The sequence below is a fragment of the Rhinolophus sinicus genome, chromosome 6 (genome assembly GCF_057876585.1).
Source record: "Rhinolophus sinicus isolate RSI-liver-muscle chromosome 6, RSI-T2T, whole genome shotgun sequence".
Taxonomy (NCBI): Eukaryota; Metazoa; Chordata; class Mammalia; order Chiroptera; family Rhinolophidae; genus Rhinolophus; species Rhinolophus sinicus.
The window spans coordinates 56,851,121-56,870,598 of record NC_142506.1 but is presented as its reverse complement, the minus strand read 5'-3'; the positions used below and the strand labels follow the sequence as shown (position 1 = coordinate 56,870,598).

General features: G+C 41.4%; 1 protein-coding gene across 5 annotated transcripts in view; it reads right to left on the bottom strand.

The window, feature by feature from the left end:
- The window catches only part of TP53BP2 (tumor protein p53 binding protein 2), a 136,223-nt gene that overhangs the window by 1,048 nt on the left and 115,697 nt on the right, over window positions 1–19,478 (bottom strand). For all 5 annotated transcript variants that reach the window (XM_088799129.1, XM_019716049.3, XM_019716050.3 and 2 more), the window contains 12 exons: window positions 17,584–17,758; window positions 16,735–16,916; window positions 16,202–16,366; window positions 15,595–15,823; window positions 14,242–14,349; window positions 13,756–13,904; window positions 12,589–13,051; window positions 10,630–11,405; window positions 7,911–8,048; window positions 7,053–7,186; window positions 6,039–6,205; window positions 2,429–2,628 (listed from right to left, as the gene is read on the bottom strand). In XM_088799129.1, coding sequence (XP_088655255.1) covers window positions 2,429–2,628; window positions 6,039–6,205; window positions 7,053–7,186; window positions 7,911–8,048; window positions 10,630–11,405; window positions 12,589–13,051; window positions 13,756–13,904; window positions 14,242–14,349; window positions 15,595–15,823; window positions 16,202–16,366; window positions 16,735–16,916; window positions 17,584–17,758 — 2,886 coding nt within the window. The remainder of the gene's footprint in view (window positions 1–2,428; window positions 2,629–6,038; window positions 6,206–7,052; window positions 7,187–7,910; window positions 8,049–10,629; window positions 11,406–12,588; window positions 13,052–13,755; window positions 13,905–14,241; window positions 14,350–15,594; window positions 15,824–16,201; window positions 16,367–16,734; window positions 16,917–17,583; window positions 17,759–19,478) is intronic.

The window sequence follows — 19,478 nt, the reverse complement described above, 5'->3', positions numbered from 1 at the left end:
CCATGGTGCAGTGAGGTAAAAATGCACGATGGCAAAGCATGGACTCAATCTGCACAGCCTGCTGGCTGTAAATCAAGTCTCCTACGGCATACAAAGTGCTGACGGTGCCTGGCAGTATATTCCATAAGCCCCAGCACTGGCGCTGCCATGCCAAGGGACAAGATAGGAGATTCAAGTCTCTTTTAACTTGGTTCACAGTGGACATAACACTGTGTCATGGGACTCGAGGCTGTCAGGAACGAAATGCCACAGACTAAAAGTCTACAGATTTAAGGAAGGATAAGTGGGGTGCTTTGTTTCCGGACTTAGTGGGTTTGTGTTTTCCGTAACAAGGGCTGGAGCGGAGGGAGCAGGTCACCAGATCTCTGGTCTTAAAGCCCAAGAGCAAGTCAAACTAGTCCTTCAACTGGCAAACAAAACAAAAGCCGCCTCCGCCTTCTCCTCCTCCTCTCATAGACAAAGGGGAGAAAAGCTCTACTGAAAGAAAGCAGAGTCAGACTTCCAGCCAAAACTGGAAAACTAACTGGCGGACTAGTGTTATACAAAGGATTATTTTTCTCCGAGAAAAGATTTTTAGCCAATACCATTTTTTAGACTCATATCTGAGCCTTTGACTAAAAATATAACATTTATGCAATTTCCTTTTTTTCAACCTCAAAGAAACCAAAAAAAAAAAAAAAAAAAAAGGTGTATTGAGGCCACTTCTATCCAGAAAAGATTTCCAAAGGACTAAGAGTATTTAAATGTTAGATTGAGATGGAAATCTTCAGTCCAGTCTGTTGATTTCAGAACCTTTTGAGAGTCATACACAAGAAGCAGAACTGAGTCTTCGGCCAGCTGCTTCCACACGTGGGGACCGACCTTTCTCCCACGTGTCATTCAGCACAGGACTTCTTTGTTAAAAAATTAAAGTACGACTCAAATAAGCAACTAGCTCTCACAGGCAGAGCTTTTCTCAGATAAGAAACTGCAAAAGTCGAAGTGCTTATTTGCTATTGATGTTTGTTAGAGACAGAAAGTGGCTCCCACAAGACATTACATTTCTCTGGGGTTAGAGACGCTGCAGAAGCCAACAGGGGTGCTTGAAAGAGAACAACCCTTATATTTCTACTTTCATCTGGTAAGTTGAAAGCTTTTTTAAAGGGCTTGATGCCTAATTTTTTTCACTTTCATTATGATCACACGAAGGCATACTGCCTGAACCCCAAATGTGTGTTTAACAATAAATCCTGCTATCTGGAAGGCAGCAGTCAGGATGGATGAAGTCATTCATGCTGCACATCAGACAAACGACAATGGAGAAGGGGGAGTCGGGACGAGAAGACACTGGTCGCAATCCAGACAGCCAGGTCCTCACACTGGAGTCATTTTAACCACCTCCACAGAAGGCGATGCCCAGGCAGCGGGCCACTCACAGACAGAACCCCGGTCACGGCCTCAATGCCAGAGCAGAAGCTCCATGTGGGCACAGACCACGTCTGTCCGACAGTTGATGAAAATACCAATCAAGGTATCTCCCATCGGCTACATATTAAACACCTGCTTTATCCTCGCAACAACCTTAAGGAGGCCACCTTCTCCCGCCCTCCCCATCCTTTCTGCTGCCCTGGTACCCACATCCTACGTGCTGCCGGGGACCTGGGGATGTGGGGGCCAGTGCCCCTGAGCTGTACGCCGTGAGCTGCAGGTGACGTCGGCCCTCCCCTCCCTCAGACACCCCTCACTTCCTCACAACAGTGGGTTTTCTGAGCACTGGTACCTTTCAACTTTTACCTCAGTCTCTCACTTATCTTTATTGTTTCTCTCCGTCCCTTTCACACGTCTACTATGGCCCCTGTGCACACCCAACCGGACGAGGGGACACGGGAAGTTGTGCAAGAGCCTAATGCACTTCCTGTCTCCTCTTTGTTGCCTCTGTCCGACCACACTGGCCTTTTCCCTGAAAACACTCCTGAGAATCTTTATCTGAGGGCAGCACTCCCTTCGCACTAACATAGAAGTGTTACTCACTTACATGTGCTTATATCTTATTTTCTTGGTTTTCATGAAACTTAAATAGTAGAGAAAGAGCAAAGAATTTTGTCTTTAATGCCCTATGCGAGGTCACTACCAAATTTGCAAATCCTGATTTAAACGAATTTAAAATTTACGCGAAGGTCCTAAGTTTAATTCCCATCACATTCCCCAGTTACCTTTACTCCATCTGTAAATGCAGATGGGACCCCTGACCTCTGGGCCTGGCAAACATATAAACGTGCTATTGATCATAATAGGAAACACTGTAAATGTGGCTGTAAGTCTAAATCTAAGACCATCAAAATGTTCTAATCCATGTCTCATTAACAAAGGGCAGTGAGATGCACTGTAACCGTATCAGTTTTCGCAAAGCTCCTGACATAAAAACATCGTAAGGGTTGGAATAACTTACTCCCAGCAGATTGCGTGGAACGTATCCCTCCTTCTCATTCAAGCGCGCCCACCACCATTCAATTTCATCTTCGTCTTCCCTACGGATGATTGTCATGCAGTCTCCCTCTTTCATGGGCAGCTCGTCGTCATTCTGAGGCTCATAATCCCAAAGAGCATAAATGACTCCTTTATTCATTATGCCCATCTTCTCCTGAACTCCTATAATCAGGATGAGAAGAGACAGCACAGAATACGTGACTCGGAGAATGCCACCCTTAAGAACTTTGAGCTCTCACGAGCTGTGAACTACAGTTTGGGGAATACCGTCAGTAATGCTATGAAAACTATATATGGTGTCCAAGGGGTACTAGATTTATCTGGGGGAGTCTCCTCATAGATTATATAAATGCCTAACCACTGCGCTCTACACCTGAAACTAATATAAAAATAATATCGAATGTCAACTATAATTTTAAAAAATGTATGTACAGTCACGGGATATAAAGTACAGCCTACGGAATATGGTTAACGGTACTGTAACAGCTATGTACAGTGTCAGATGGGCAGGACACTTGGTGTTCTCACTTTGTGAGGGGTGTAAATGTCTGATCACTAAGTTGTTTCGTACACCTGAAACTAATAGTAAAAAGGGGGGGGGGGGACCTTTTAGCTATACAAAACCAAAGGAGTATAAAAGAGTACATGCTAGAATGTCAGAACTTATAAACGTTCAATAAATAGACTTCCCGGGGCAGGGGGAGACCAAAAGCCAGTGTGAAGGGCACATATGAAAGGCCCGTTGACGTGTGCTGTCAGCTCTACCACAGCTCTACAAACTGACAGACATCTGGGCATCTCCGAAAACCAGCATGACTCAGAATACAAAACTTTCGCAAGCCCGGGAATAAAAAAAGAAGTGTTCGAGTCTGGGATATTAAAAAAGGGAATGATATGTCTGTCAAATTTCAGCCTACTCCTAAGTGTAGGAACATTACTTCATTCTTTCCCTGAAATGTAGGGAAGACAGAGAAAAAAGAGCAGAAATATCGCATCTATTAAAGTAGTCTCTATCAATTTCCAAATGGGGAAAGATTTTAAAAAATTATATAATATGCAAAAATGCAGAAATATGACTAAGTATTTTAGACATGATATAAAAGTCTGCATATAGCCAACTCTAAAATAATGAGAATTCGAATTCTAGAAGATAGTGAAATCCACAACCTGGAAAGGGAAAAACTCTTCAAACATGCATTTTTCACCAGAGTTACTACCAGATGCGCAAACTAACCCTTAGGTGTCACCTTTCTCCACTGATGCCTTCCCACCCTACAGGGCAGTGCTACTAACTGGCACCCATCACAGTCATCAAAGCAGAAGGGAAGGAATTAGGCAATAAAGGTCCTGAATGATTCAGACCTCACTATTATTTTCACCTCTGTTTTTAGAAAAGCCAGGAAAATACCTGCTTGCTTTTGAATAGTCAGGTTTTTCAACTTAATGTGAACACTAAACTATTCATTATGAACTTATTATTCTGATATCAATTAATAAGATGTAGCATGCAGTATTTCTCTCTCTCTTTCTCTCTCTCGGCAAAAATGAAACCAGAAATGAAATTGTTGTTTTCCAAAATAAGGCCCTGACAATCTAAAGGGTCCGATTTCTACTAATGGGGACAAATAAATTTCCAACTTTCCTGTTTAAATAAGACATGCAAAGCATGACAGCTAGATTCAGCGGGGCAATGATACTTCATATAACTATAATTCCACAAAGTTTTAAAGCTGGCGAGACTCATTATCTGTTTGGGATGGGGAAGGGGGTAGGGAGAAATTCTGGATATTTTAGCATACTCAAAGTAACAACTCAAGTCTCATGTCTAAGAAATCATTAGGAATGGAAAGAATTTTTCATTAGACAAAACATGCTCAGTATCACTGGTAATGTGGGAAATGCAAACTAAAACCACGGGTCAACGAGAACACAGAGCATAAGGAACTCTGCTGAGTGTGCTTCACTGTGACCTGGCAATTCCACTTCAAGACAGACACCAGAGATAAGCACAGATATGTCACAGGCACAGTGTTTACAACTGAATACATAAATAAACAGCCTGATGTCTGTCAAAAGTAGAATGGAAGGATAAACTGTGCTGTAGTCATAAAATAGGACAGTACAGCACAGTGAAAAGCAACAACAGCTACACGCAACCACACACATGAAATCTCAAAAACAATGGTGAATGAAAAAAGCCTCAGAATCACCAGTATGATTTATTTTATAGAAAGCTCAAAAACAGGCAAAACTAAGCAACATTAAAGGATTCATATGCACGTGATATAACTATTTTTTAAAAGGAAGCGATGAGAAACATAAAATTCCAGGTAAGTCACCACAGATGTGACAGGGCTTCATCAGGGTAGGGCACGCCGATCCCAGCACACAGAATGGTAATGTGTGTTTCCGAAGCTGATACACGATACTCACTGTTGCCAATCTATTATCATTATTATTTAAACCACACACCTATGTCAGAAACACTTTTCGTGTCTGTAATATAGTTCATAAATTTAAAGAGTCTCTGACCAGATGTTCCTAGATGTTTTTTTAAAAATCATATTCCACATTTTAAATAGAGCTCAAGGGGGCCAATACATTTAATAAAATATATATTAACATATTGATTTTAAAATATCTTAATATAGCAAAATTATTCTTTGAGGCAGAATTCAGAACATAAACAAAAAATAATCAGAAATAGCAAACTAAAAACTGGCAGTGAGAGATGAAGAGAACTTGGGGTTTGTGGGTCTCCCTCTGACCCTGTCCCTTCTCGCCTAGAGCCTGGGAACAGTCACTAACAGAAAAGAAGGCCTATGTCTTTTAACCTCAGGGGTCATTTAATCAACTGGCAAAAGAGTTGCTGAGCGATTGAGTGGTACGGAGTCCGGGGACTCCCTCATTTCTCACTCTATTTTCCCCTTGTCAATTCCTCTCAAGCCAAACTATAATAAAAAGAAGACCTCAACGTCTGAGACTTGTAAATAAAAAAATTTTCCTTGTAAATAAAAATGTCAACCAACCTCTAGCCACCTCAAACGCCCAGTCCATTTTTCTCTAGGTACAGAGACAATGTTATCAATTAAAATTATAAATTCAAAATTAAGAAAACAAAAAAAGTCACAAAATTAGCTCTCAAACATGTTGCCATTATTTGACTTTATGTCCAGTTTGATTTAGCAGGAACACCTGGGTCAATTGGGTTCTTATACTGACACTGCGTCTCTTGCTCATCTTGCAAAGATACACCGTCACTCACTAAGTACTTAGCAGAGGGTCTTTTGATGGTCAAACACCACTGATGCCATTAGATCAGACGTTGAGGCCATTAGCACCGGTGTCTTTTGTACTTGAAGACGCCCCTGACGTTGTTTCCAGGCATCCCCACAAAAGCTGCATTAATTAATGCCTGTGATCAAAGCTAAGGCTGTCCTCTTTTCAATGCCCAGGACTACACGCAACACAAAAAATGGTTTTCCCAATAGTAAAACGCTCACTGCATATACCCCCGAGATACAGGGTAAATTCATGCAGAGATCCATACATGCGACTGGAACGGCACCTACCGTACAGGAACTGAGAGCACTGGGTGTAGCCTTCCTCCATCTCCTCACACTTGTCGGCAGCGGTCTGCATGTCGCTGTACGTCATGGCAAACACAGCAGCTCCCGACTCCACCAGAAACTTGCACACCTGGACATTGTTACAGGAGGCGGCGCAGTGCAGGGGGGTCCTATGGGGGGAGACGCAGCAGAGGCTGGCAGTGCCGTTCTAGGCTGAACGATACCTGCCGGGCTAAGGCACCTGGAAGGAGGCTCGAGTCTATCGTCTGCTAGGTCCTGCCTTCCGAAAACGCTCAAGCAGCTGTTTTTTCAATCAGTTAAACGTAGGTACTTGAGCCCATGAGAGAATCATAGCCACAACGGTAAACGTCAGAGCACTGGACTACTCTGGGGCTCTTTGTATTCCTCCAAAAAAGAACATATTATAATTTAAAACTAAAAAAAAAAAATACAAAATTTACTACCCACTCTGTAAGAGTTATTGGGGGTGACACTAACTTATGAGGCTCTTTATTATTTAATAATAATCCAGTATCCTATGAATAATATTCATCATTTATAATATCTCCTCTGTTTTATGTACACAAAATGCTCCATGAAAAATGGATCCGTGGTCAGATATATTTGGGAAAGGTTACAAATTGTAATTTATCCCCTCTTGTCCAATATACATCATGGACATTAGTATATTAAAGACTGAGAAGTTTCAGGACATTGGTGCTGCAGGCGGGACGTTGCTTAAATCAGCATTTCTCAAATTTGCTGAAGCATAATTAACTGTGTACCGCTTTGAGACATTTTTATTATTTAACTACTAAATTTTTAAGACTCCATCTGCTTCCAAACTGGGAGTGAGATGACTGTTACATGAGGGCATGTAATGCCTCAAAAAGGTCCACCTGTTTCTCCTTCTAGATTACGAGCGGCATGAGGTCACCTACGGACACACTTCTGCCAGCGCTGCTTGTTCACGGCAGACACAACTGATATTTGAGTGGCGTTTCCAGGCCATCTTACCATCCATCACTATCAGCAGCATTTACATTCACACCAAACTGTACCAGGAATTTCACAATTTCTGTGTGCCCGGCACACACAGCGTTGTGAAGAGCTGTGATGCCTTCATCATTAGGCAGGCTTGGGTCATCAACCTGTAACAGCAATAAGAAGAGCGACCGTCACTCAAATTTTTTGTCACCTGAACTGTCACTATTAACTAGCTCTTTAGGATCATGAGGACAGGAACAGACTCTTGTGGTATTTTTCTTTTTAAATCATAATTAGAACCTACGGGAGCCAAGAAAACTATACCAAGAACAAGTCTAGAAATAAGACAGACGGAACAGCCTCATTAAGTAGGCAGTCACTATAAAAAGGTTTTTTATAAATTGAAGAAGTACCAGGAACTATATCCTTATAGTCAGTTTTGTTTATTTATCCTCCAACTTCCCACCACAAATTAGTGTCTAGTACAAGTGACATTTTCCATGGAAAGGAAGAAAGGTCAACTAAAAATATTTTAAATAGTAGGCGTCTGAAAAGTACAGACCGCATCTGTAATTTAACACTGTCTAGTACAAACCACACACGAGCAATTTTTAAAGGTGGGTAATGATCTCCTAGAGGAAAAGAAAAGGACTCTAGCGGACCCCTAGTAAAAACTGAACTTCAGTATTATTGAAAATTTTAAACACCTTTACAATAGCAGAGCCTGTTTTGGAGCATGCTCAAGTGTTTCTCTTCACAACCCCACCCCCCCACCCCAAAAGAAAGCAATTTAAAAATACAATTTCTCCACGGTAGCTTTCTGATTAGAGTTTTAAAACAAACTACACTACAAGGTTGTGTTTAAGAAATTAATGAATTAAATCATACCTCATAAATAATTCTCTGTACAAGGTCAAATTCTCCCTCCAAAGATGAATCTAGAAGTAAGGCAAGGGGGTTGAATTTCACCCTCATTCCATGAGCAATTCGCTCTGAACCAGTTTTACGCAAGTTTGTCCTTTTGCCCTGCAGAAGAAATGCATGGGAAATTAAGGATCCTGGTCTAAGCAAAAGAGACCAACAACAACGAAAGGGGAGGAATAACCCATCAGTTGAGTCAGTAAAAGACACTTTAAGAATACATATATTTAGCACTTTTTATACATTATTCATAAAAGTATATACAGAGGGTGCCAAAAAAATGTATACAAATTTTAAGAGATGTTATTCATGTAGCAATAGTTCACCGTAATCAGAAGTGTCTGGATGCTGATGGTAACCACTTTCAGCACCTCTTGTAATTGCAGACGTCAAACGTGACTATATGCTGAGTATTACAATTTTAATACATTTTTTTCCTTTCTTAAAATATGTGTACATTTTTTTGTCACCCCCTGTATATCCTAATATGTAGCTTGATGAATGCACCCATGTAACAAATGAGAAGAACTTAACCTTCTGAAACCTAGTGCAATCACATTTGGTAATCCATTACGGTATAAACTAAGAGTATAATCTCCAATGACAAGTAGGCTGGTTTCCTGTCAAATACCAAAATTAGCTCAGATTGGTCTTTAAATTACCTACCTAACCTAGTATAGCAAACCCCACACGGTTCAATTGGGCAAGAGCACAACTCAGAATTATGACAGCTAATAATTACTGAATGATTATTCATTTATTCCTCACGACAACCCTATTACCCCCTTTTATAGATAAGGAAATTAAGGCACACAACCAGTCAACATCAGAGCTGGAATTCAAATTCAAGTAATCTGGCTTCTTTGAAGCCCTTCCTTTTAACCATTTCGTGACATAATGCCTCCTTGCAGGGAAAGCATATAATAAAGGTAAATAATAAAGATCAGTTTGCCTTAATTTAACTATACTCCAAGATACATGAATGAATTAAGCAAGTCTTTCTACATTTTAATGTCAGGCTTTAAAAAATAAGGCAAAATTATTAAGACTAGATTGAACATCCTGTAAAATGGATTTCTTAAACACATCTAACAAAGTGGAAATGATTCCTAAGGTGTGATATGCTACACACGTCTATTTTATTTCAAATGTGGAAAACCACTGAGTTCTGAAAAACATTAAGTGGCAATCAATGTATTTCACAAATGTGCAATGGCTAAAATGTTGTTTCTGAAAAACAGAAGTATACACATGATATGACTATAATAATACAACCGATAAGGACACCTGCCATCTCCACTTTCAAATCAAAGTATGAGATAGAGGCTTCTATTTTATTTAAACTAAGAAGGAAAAGGTAAATCTCTTTCCTAGGAAGAAAATAATAGAATCTTAAAAAGAAACTATGATTTTTTTTTTTTTTTTTTTTTACAAACTCTGGTTTTCTTTTTTCTCTTTGAAAGTATGAATTATTTTGGCACAAGAACAAAAAGAGAGGGGAAATAAAAGTACTAGATGTTAAAACTTCTTTCCTTTTTGCACGGCTAACACTCAAATGAAGAGAACCAAGCTTCAGGACTTGGAGGGACAGAGTTGTTTAAAACGTGTTAACCTCTACCTTAAAACATTTTTCCTAGAATCCAGTGTTTACTAAATAAAACTTTAAAGCAAATGTTTACTGTAACCAGTAGCTAAAACAACTTTGGATAATCCTTATCTTTGAATACTAACACATCTAAAAGATGTAATAAAGCATCAAACATATAAAGCACTTTTCCAAAAATTCTTATAATATGCTGTTTTGCTTTTGACCAGGTTTAAAAAGTTCAGAGTGTAACATCCCACTGAAATGAAATGACTTCAAATTGAACTCTGAAAAAACTGACTTTCTTTAAAGACAATCTGGGATTTTTATCTTCTCTCATCTATTTCAAAGTGATATGATAAACTTCCAAATAAAAGCTTAATATTTGGAAGGAGTGTGGGAGACATGCCCAAATCAAAACATATAAAGCTTCAAGATAACTTACAAAGCTTCGGGGTTATTATGCTACCCAGAGATTTCACACTATGTTGAAGGGAAGAAAGAGGCTAAGTAGATGTCCACCCCACCTTGCCCTCATTTTATCCAGAACCCTTCCAATTTTCTCTGTGTTGGGAGTTTGAGGTTCCAGGTAAATATTACATTAAAAATAAATTTCACTGCTAGAAAAAGAAAAGTTTGAAAGAGTGATATCAGCAATGAGAGAAGCTGAACCATCTGCCTGGGTTCATAGAACTAAACTAGGGACGGAAGTTCCAAATCCCGGTCTTCTCATGCCCAGTCGAGTGTTGCTTCCCTAGTATGTGACATCAGCTAGGTAAGAAAGAGCAAATGTGGTATTTACAGGTACAAGAATAAAACTGTTCCCTTCACACACAAAGAAGGGTTCTCCCGAAAACACAAACATGTTCTTTATACTAAACATAGTGAATTTTGAAAACATTTTCAAAGCTCCACTGTGTGCCAAGGGAATGATACAACACAAGGCAAACAGTACAGCACCTTCACTACCACACACAGCTTAAACACACACCTTTTGCAAATGGCCCTAAGTGTTTGCCAGGGTTTCACTGAGTTCTGACAGTCAACCACCCAGAAGTGTGACAAGGCTCCCGAACGATCACGAGGTACCACATTACTCACAGGAGGCAGAGACACCTGCCCGGTGATTTCAGGTGGACGCATGCTCCCGGAGTCTTCTCCTGGCCCCTCTGGTTCCCCCGATGGGTATGGCGGTGGTGGGTATGGGGGGTATTCCTCCAGGTACACGTCAAGCAGGTGGGGAGCCTCTGGGTTTGGTTCTTCCACACTATTCTGGAAATTGGGGCTGCTGTCTGGGACTCCTTCAGACACATAATCAAGGCCCGGAGAAGCAGCTGGCATGTCACCATTCTCTGTACTGCCATTCCCGGCTTCCTCTGCAGATACTGGCTCAGGAAGCAGAGACACTACCTCCTTCTCTGGCTCCGCATGTAAATATGGATTCTGGATTTCCACTGGGCTTTCTGAGCTGGCAGTCCCTGAGGTCGACTTGGGTGGGTATGATGGCACAGAGATGGTCTCCATGGCAGCAATGGTGGTCCGCTGATACAAAAGCTTCTGAATATTCGGCCCATTAGGACCCTCTGGCTCTGTAATAGAGCTCCGTTTTTTTAGTGGCCTTGGTGCGTTCGACAGTTTCTTTCGTAGGGCTTCTAAGTCAGCATCGCTCTGGTTTCGGTAAGGGTTCGATAAGAAAGGCAGTAATTTGGTTGGGCTGAGCGGTCGAGGAATTCTTTCATTTTCATGGTTCTCCTGAATTGAAGAAACGGGCTCTGTTTCCGGTTCCGGACTGCCGGGTGGGCCCTGGCTACTGGAGTAGATGTTGTCGGGATGCTGCTGCTGATTTTGGGCAGCAGCCACCACCGGCTTGCCATATACTAATGGAAAGAGAAGAGCACTCATTAGGATGAACTACGCAAAACTGGCAGGTAGCAGACACAGCTAACAGAATTAAAGCCTCTTCTAATTTCGTATTTACTACATAAAGCCCTCCACTACAACTAATTTTTTATAACAAATGACAAAGCAAGGCTTCCATCTTTGCATCATAAACTTATTAAAGAATCAAAACCCCCAGATTGGAACACGCATCATTATTTTATGTACCAATAAGAAAATGCTGCCAATTATAATTGTAAGGAACAACTGACTATAGTCTCCAAATTTAAAATATCAAAATGTAGAAGGAATTCAGAATCAATGAAACTTGGTAATCCTTTCATATGCCCAGGTTAAAACTAAATACACACTAGCCCATCTTTCATAATTTTCAAGAGTAAATCCATGTGAGAAATGGTATTTGGCTTACAAAATTACTAAGAATCACTTATATTTACCAAAACTAATCCCTTTAACATTCTGATTGTATCAAAAGTATCTAATTCCCAAATTATCATATTAGCAGTTTTCACTGAGACCAATGAAAAGAGTACAATGTAGCATATATATTAATTCTTTGCAGTCTAATTATGACACTTTAGACCACAATTACATGCTTATTTCATGACTAGAAAGCCATTTGCCTTCAATCAAAACACAGTGAATTTTATTCCAAGCCTATAAACTAACAAATGACTCTTAGAAAGAGCCCAGCAAATGACCGGATTACATATGTTTAAAACAAAGTAATCTCTTTATGTTTTTATATTTAACTAGTGGCTGTGCTCTCATTAGAGCAACTTAAAATTCAGCAGAGAGGGTTATCCCTGAGTTCTCGGCTCTGAAGGAGCTCGTGGGTGAGAGGGAAACAGACGCCCACAGGTAATCACAACGCAGAAAGCGGTGTCTTTCCTGTAGGTTTTATCCGTCAATTTGACTCGTCTCATTTTCATAGCATTACATTTTATTCATCTGTTACCATCAGTGCCTACTGCAGTAGCTGACCTTTCGCAGAAACTTAAGTTTAAACTCCCACTTAAGAAGCCACAATGAAACAAAACTCTCAGAACAAAAGCCTGGGTCAAATAGGGACAAGTCATTTGGCTCCCTGACAGACGACAGCTCTGGTGTAGGAGTTCCACACGTCACCTACGCAGGTGAAAACAAGACTGAGAACCTTACCACTCGAAAAGTGTGGCCCTCTGGACTGTGTCTTGGTCAGTGCACTCTGCACGGCCTGCTGGAAGTTTTTTCCGGGAGCCTGATGCTGTGTGTACATAGAGTAGATTGAGCTGGCTGCCACAGTCTGGGGCTTCCTGAAGTGGGGAAGAAGGGCGTCTTTGGAAGGCTGAGGAGTGAAAGGCCGGACAGCGGCAGCAGGTGGACTTTCTTGCTTAGAACCTGGAAGAAGAGTTTGGTCTTGGCTGACAGAAAGGACGCCGGGGGACAGCAGGGCCCTCTGTGGCTGCCCTGCTGTTTTGGGTTTATGTCCTACGGATGCAACAGCTGCTGACAATTGCTGAGGGTTTCCATCTGGCTTCATGTCGGATGGTGACTGATTCGTTTGTCCAAAATAAGGCAAATTAACCTGCTTGGGTTTTGATGGAACAGGAGGTGGTACTTTCGCCACATTTTTATTTGCAGCCTGTAAGACATACACACACATACACACACACAAAGACAATAAAAGTTCTGTATAACTGGGCACACAGGATGTTTCAGATAATACTAGCTCTACATTTTTAAATCATTGAGAAGTTTTAAATCTGAATTTAACAAGGGACTTTGGTAATGCACTCCAGTGCCTGCCCTGTACGACTGCCTCCTTTGGCAACTCTAACTGCCCACCTGAAAACTTCTGCCCTTACATAGTCACAGATGGTGTCAATAATGGAAAACCATTCTTGTTCATCAGAGCTTCATGCAACCTAGGCCACTATGGTAACAAACCCTTATCCTGAAGCACGTAGCTAGAATCTGGTTGTCAAAGGTTGGGATCCTAACAGCTAGAAGATTCACCATCAAATCGTTTCACGTAACCTCAGCTCCAAATTTTGAAGAGACAAAGTAAATGAACAGCACAAACACGATGTTCTCCAAGGCACTCATATTTTTTAGAGAATCACACGAAATATGACCCAGAAGGAAGCATGTCAGTCATCTTCCAAAATCCTGTGACACCACAGACAGACAGACAACGGAACTGGAAATAACAGAACACTCTTATATTTCCTAACCTTCCAGATATAGTTTGGTTTTTCCTGCTCTCCCTCATGTAATACTTTATCTCTTTTAAAAAACGCATTTAGAATCACCATTAAAGTTTAAAACGGGGCCTGTCTGAGGTACCTGAGCATCCCGCAAAATATCTTCACTGCTCTGGTTTTTCCTCAGGGCCCCAAAGGAAGGTGGGGCAGCAGACTGGTCGACTGTGTCAAACATTGAAAAGGGACGGACTTTCTTCTCCTTCTCCCTCAGCGGAACCTCCCCATCGTCAGCTGAAGAAGACAGAAAAAAATAAAACAAAATCACACTGATAATCAAACTGTTGGAGATAAAATTTCTTATTCATGCATAAGTTTCTCTCTCCTCACCATCTCTTTGAAACTCTGTACCCATGGAATACTTTCCTATGTTTAAATTAAGTTAATTAAAACATAACCCAAACACTACAATGCTGGTACTACCTTAATCCCTGGCTAAATGACAGTGTTCTGGAAATAAATACTGTCCAGAGTTTAAACACACTAGAAAATAAACTACCTAAAAAAGAACACACAGCACCTTTTAGATGGCCAAAATAGAAAGTTCCGGAGCAGCAAAAATGAACCTCACCTTGGTCTGCAGCATTCCCAGAGCTTTTCAGTGCAGAAGCGGAGGCGTGGCTCGGGAAAAACTCTGCATTTGGACTCCAATCAGGGCCAAGTGGATGGATTTTAGAGCCTAGAATGCAGAAAAACACCTAAAAATAGCCCAGCCTTCTAAAGAGATTTTTGATGGTTCGTTTGGCTGCTAAGAAGTTTAATCTCTAAACACAGCTTTAAATTTTAGACTCACAACAATCCCAATAAACTTATTTAGAAAATATTAGATTTTATAATTCCACCTGTAGACTTTCCCACCCCCGACTCAAACAATTTAAAATTAATTGTGGTAAACAGAAAGTCTGCTTGAACCAGCAAGGATACATCACTCTTCACACCTAGAAAACGATTTCCAACTTAGTAGACCGCGGACTCAGAGGTGTGTCTTCCATAATGACACGACAAGGACGCATGCACCACAAAAAGGCAAAAAAGCAGATTTTAACTCAGGACTTGAACCACAATCTAACAAATCAGTGTACTCGGTTTTTTTCTACACTGATATTTAGGTTTCAAAGCCATAGCTTTAACTGTTCCTGATAGAAACAAAAGTGACTCTTCCTATAATAAGACCCAGATTAGGTGGCACTATTGCTTCACGGTGGTAATTTATGGCAAAATAATAAATAACTGTAAAGTTAGTTATTTTGGGCACATGACAGTAGTTAGAGAAAAGAGACAATACTGGCTATTATGTTTTCCTCCCGGGGTCAGAATGATAAGGTCATTAAAGAATGTTTTCACCCTGATTTTCCTACAATTCTCCCTTCCTTTCCTCCTTGTGTTACAAAACGCTGGCTCGCACCTCCCCACGTGTCTCAAAACTACACAGAATACAAGATCACTTGCCGGCGCCTCTGTGATTCTCATTTTATTTCCCAACAAGATTTATTCTAAAAATTATCAACAGGCAAATTCTCATGCATAAGCACGTATGAACAGAAACACCATTTATCAACAGAAAGGATTCACCACTTCACGCTCTGCAAAAGTGACACCACTAACCACATATATGGTGTTTTTATACCAAAAGGAAAGTTCTCAAGTTACTAACCTCAAATCAAAATTTCCTTATTCACAAGAGGGAATTCAAAATAATTTTCAGATTTGAAAAAATATTCTATTCTATTTCATTTCCTGAACAGAACTGTATTATTTAGGATTAAGAAACTTATCATTGCACTAGTGAAGACTACAAGATTCTTAGAACGTAAATATGAACAGGGGATAGGAGGACATTCTTTCAAAACTCAAACCTGGGGAAAAACAAGAGTGAGGATGGGAGGAATTAAGCTGTGAAGACTTGAAAATGACTTGGTTTTACCTTTAGTTTGAGAAGCGGCCCCAGATCTCATGTTGGGTAGTGTGTGTACTTTCATGGGCCCCTCTGCAGGCTGCATGGCCAAGGGACCATCTGGCAGAGCTGGTTTCACCAGAAGGTCAGGCCTGGGGGGCATCCGTGGCATAGTGGACGACTGGATGTAGGGCCCGACGGCAGCCACGCGGCTTGGTGCTGACAGCCCTTGCTGAGGCAGATGTCCATCAGGTGAGACCTTAGGAGAAAGCACAGGTCCTTTAGTATTACAAGTCAACTGTAAGTCGGATTGGATCACACTCAGAACAGGCCAGGAAATTCTTATAATGTGGAAAAATTAGCTCTTCCAGGATCCAGCCCTAGAGTCTACAAGAAACCTCCCCAAACCAAAGCACTGCACCAGGAACTCTCACCCACACTTGTTAGAAGCAGAGCTACACAGGGAACGGCATTAACAAGTGAAAGAAGATCGGACTGTCTTTTGAGGAGCAGTAGCCCTGTCTTTCTCTGAGGGCGCACTGAATAATGATTCTGAAGAAGCCGCGATGACAACTGACCTCACTGGACTGGTCATCTTTCCCCTCCTCCTCGGCCGGTTACGGGACAGCCCACTTACGGAAAGATTTTCTTTTTGCTGCAGCGCCGCCTTCTTCTTCCACAGCCGGTCCCTCAGCTCATTCACACGCTTGTCCATGACTGCCACCTCTGAATTGCGCCTATTCAAACACTCCCTCTGTTGTTGCAGTTTGGCATTCTGCTCTTGATTCAATTTGTTTCTTAACTGAATAAAATGGGGGGAAACAAAAAAAGTAGCCAAGGAGTAGGAAGAACAATTTTTCAAACACATAATCACTTGGTGAACTATTATATGATTTCTGAACGTGTGAGGCCCCCTCCGCCCGTCCACACTGCTCATCTCATGGTTTAAATTTAAGTGTCAGACCACGGGCTGTGGTTATGAGGAAGGCCTCAGGTTTCCTGTGTGGTGCTATCAAGTTTATTCTGGATTCTCTGGGGTTTAGGTCTTCCTCCCCTTCCTTTCTGGCTCTTCAAGGAAAAGAGCCAGAAATCCAGCACTTCCTGCCACTTCTGTGGACAACTCTTCCTGGAGAGGGGGGTCGCATGTAATCACAAGCAGTCGCAGTCTACCTGCAGTTCCTTGTAGAGGCGATCGAGCTCGGCCACCGCAGACTGGTTGTCGTGGTGACCGTCAATCCTGCCGTTCTTGAGCATCTCCAGCTGTCTCGTAAGCTCCTCTACTTTGGACACAGCCAGAACGAGTTCCCTCTGTTTTTGCTGGAACAAATTATTCATCTGTTCAATTTCCTCCACTAGAATGAAAAGGAGAAAAGCAACGGGAGTCGAAAAGAAAAACAAGAATGGACCACTTCCCAGGCAACCAGGTTTTACAATTAACTTTCTAATGAAAAGTAGAGAAACTTCCCAGAAATGTCCTAGAGCCAACTTATTTCTTTCACGAGCAACTGAAATCAACAGAGACATCTCTAAATTCCTGTGCCTCATTCTGGACGTATCTTTAGCATGATTTGTATTAAGAACATAATTCAACATTAAACTCCATTAATTTCTTTAGAATTTTTCATCTCAATTTTATAGTGTTAGATGGAACTATTAAGCCACTGAAATTTTAATTTAAATGGTCTTGTAATAGATGGAGCTATTATATGAATAATCATCCTTGCTTTCATTTAATTTTCAGTCAAAAAATGTTTCAAGAAAATAAATGACTAGTACATGTTCCACAGATAACTTCGGAACCTTGAACCATTCAACAGCTGAATTCGGTTCAGCAGCATCAAAAGTACAGTGAATTATTCTTTCCAAAACATCACTTTACAGTTATGTATGTACAAGGTCTCATCGGATGCTTCTCACTTACTAGAAATGGATCTAAACTTCCCACGCCGCTGTGTTCTCATGCACCGAGTTTAACGTGCAGACTCTAGGGCTGAAGAAAACGGACGGGGAACAACTCACCAAGCTTCCCGTTGCTTAGTCTCTTTTGTTCCACGTGGCCTTTAAGCGCTCTCACTTTTTTCAGCTTAGCTTCCTGATTCTCAGCTATTTCTTTTAGCCTCTTAAGCTTCTCCTGCTCTGCAGCCTGTTGCTGCTGACGCTGGTCTTGCTGTTTCAGAAACTTTAAGCGCTGCTCCTAAAGATAAAAGCCATCATCAGGCATATCGTTTCAAACAGGGGTACTACTGACCCCCAAATAATCTAACCATGATGTGAGATGCCGACACTGAGATGCACGTGTCACACTGTCTGGGTCTCACCATCTGTCTTGTTACACAGCCACCAGAACCACCTTGGAAGCTTGTTAAAAACACACTCCCGGCCCCAACCCCAGAATCTCCTGGGGGTAAGATCCAGGAACCAGTGTTTTAAATCCAAGTGGTTCTCATGTAGCAAGCAAGCCGTGAACTTTGAACTAGTTTTCATGAACTGTGGATACAATTTTAAAAAGGAGCTCAAGGAGAGATGGGAGGCAGTCTAAGAGAGTTGTTAAATGAAAAGCGTTAGAGTCAAATTTGGATTCAAACCCAAGCACTGCCACTTACTAGCTATGAGACTGGGCAAATTACATAACCTCACCGAGTATACAAGTCTGTTTCTTCATCTATAACATGGATGATAGTGAGGATTAAATGAAATGTGAAATGTAAATATCTTTGTACCTTACATAGTTAGTATATACTCAATAAAATACACTTAGAAAAGAGGCAAAACTACTTTAACGCCTTTTGAAAACTCAAGTATGCAACTTAAAATTTTATTTCTATTATATTAAACAATTTAAAACTGAGTAATAGAGCCCACACAATTTATAATAAAGGATACACTTCTCAGATTAATATGCCTAAAACATATAAGTAATACAGAAATTGTTTCAGAATAAGGATCTGGGGCTAGCGATTTCCTCTGCTAACAATCAATCTTTCTATTCGAATTCGTGTCCTTACTACTCAAGGAACGTACAGCAACATCCCCTGGGAGCTTGGGAGAAATGCAAACTCAGCCCCCAACCCACACTTACTGAGTCAGATCCTGCACTTTGAACAAGACTCCCAGGTGATTCGCATGCATATCCAAGTGTGAGAAGCAATGACACACACGATTTGGAAAAGTCGGTGTGTGGGTGCAGAGGAAGCCTAGGAGGTGTTGCACAGAAGGCACAGTGCATGCGGAGAACCCTGGCCAGGCTTCAGAGTCCTGCTGGGTACCGCGCCATGTCTAACCATCAACTGTCGACCCCAGCGTCAGCGAACTTATGGTCACTGAAGGGCTGGTCAGTCGCAGATCCTGAGCGCTTAGATCAGGGGCTGGCAGACGACGGCCAGCAGGTGAAATCAGCTGGCTATGCTTGTTAAGTACAGTTTTACTGGAACAGCCACATCCATTCATTAACCTACTGTCTATGACTACTTTCCCTCTACACCTGCAGAGCTGAGGCAGCACAGCCTGCAAAGCCTACAATATTTACTCTAATACTTACAATGAAAGTTCGATGACATCTGGTTTAGACTAGAAACCTATGGCTGGCAGAGGCAGCAGCGATCAGATTGGTTTTGACAGTCATGGAAAGGCTTCTTCTATTTTCCTTGTTCAAGGCCAGGATAAGTATTAGTTTGTGGGTGGAAAATGTCCCCAAGTAAAGGCAAGCAGCTTGTTATCGGTGCCGAGCAGTAGAAGGGGACAGGTGCTACTATTAGCAGACTTTAAAGTTTCTCTTGCTGTAGCCACGATTCAAGATAAGCTTAGCCCAGAGTAAGCCCTCTGCTACCCGCCACAGCTTGGTTTATTTGATCAGAATCAGGGGTCAGGAAGATCTTGAACAACTGACATGATTTAAGGGCTTCTACAAAATGCTG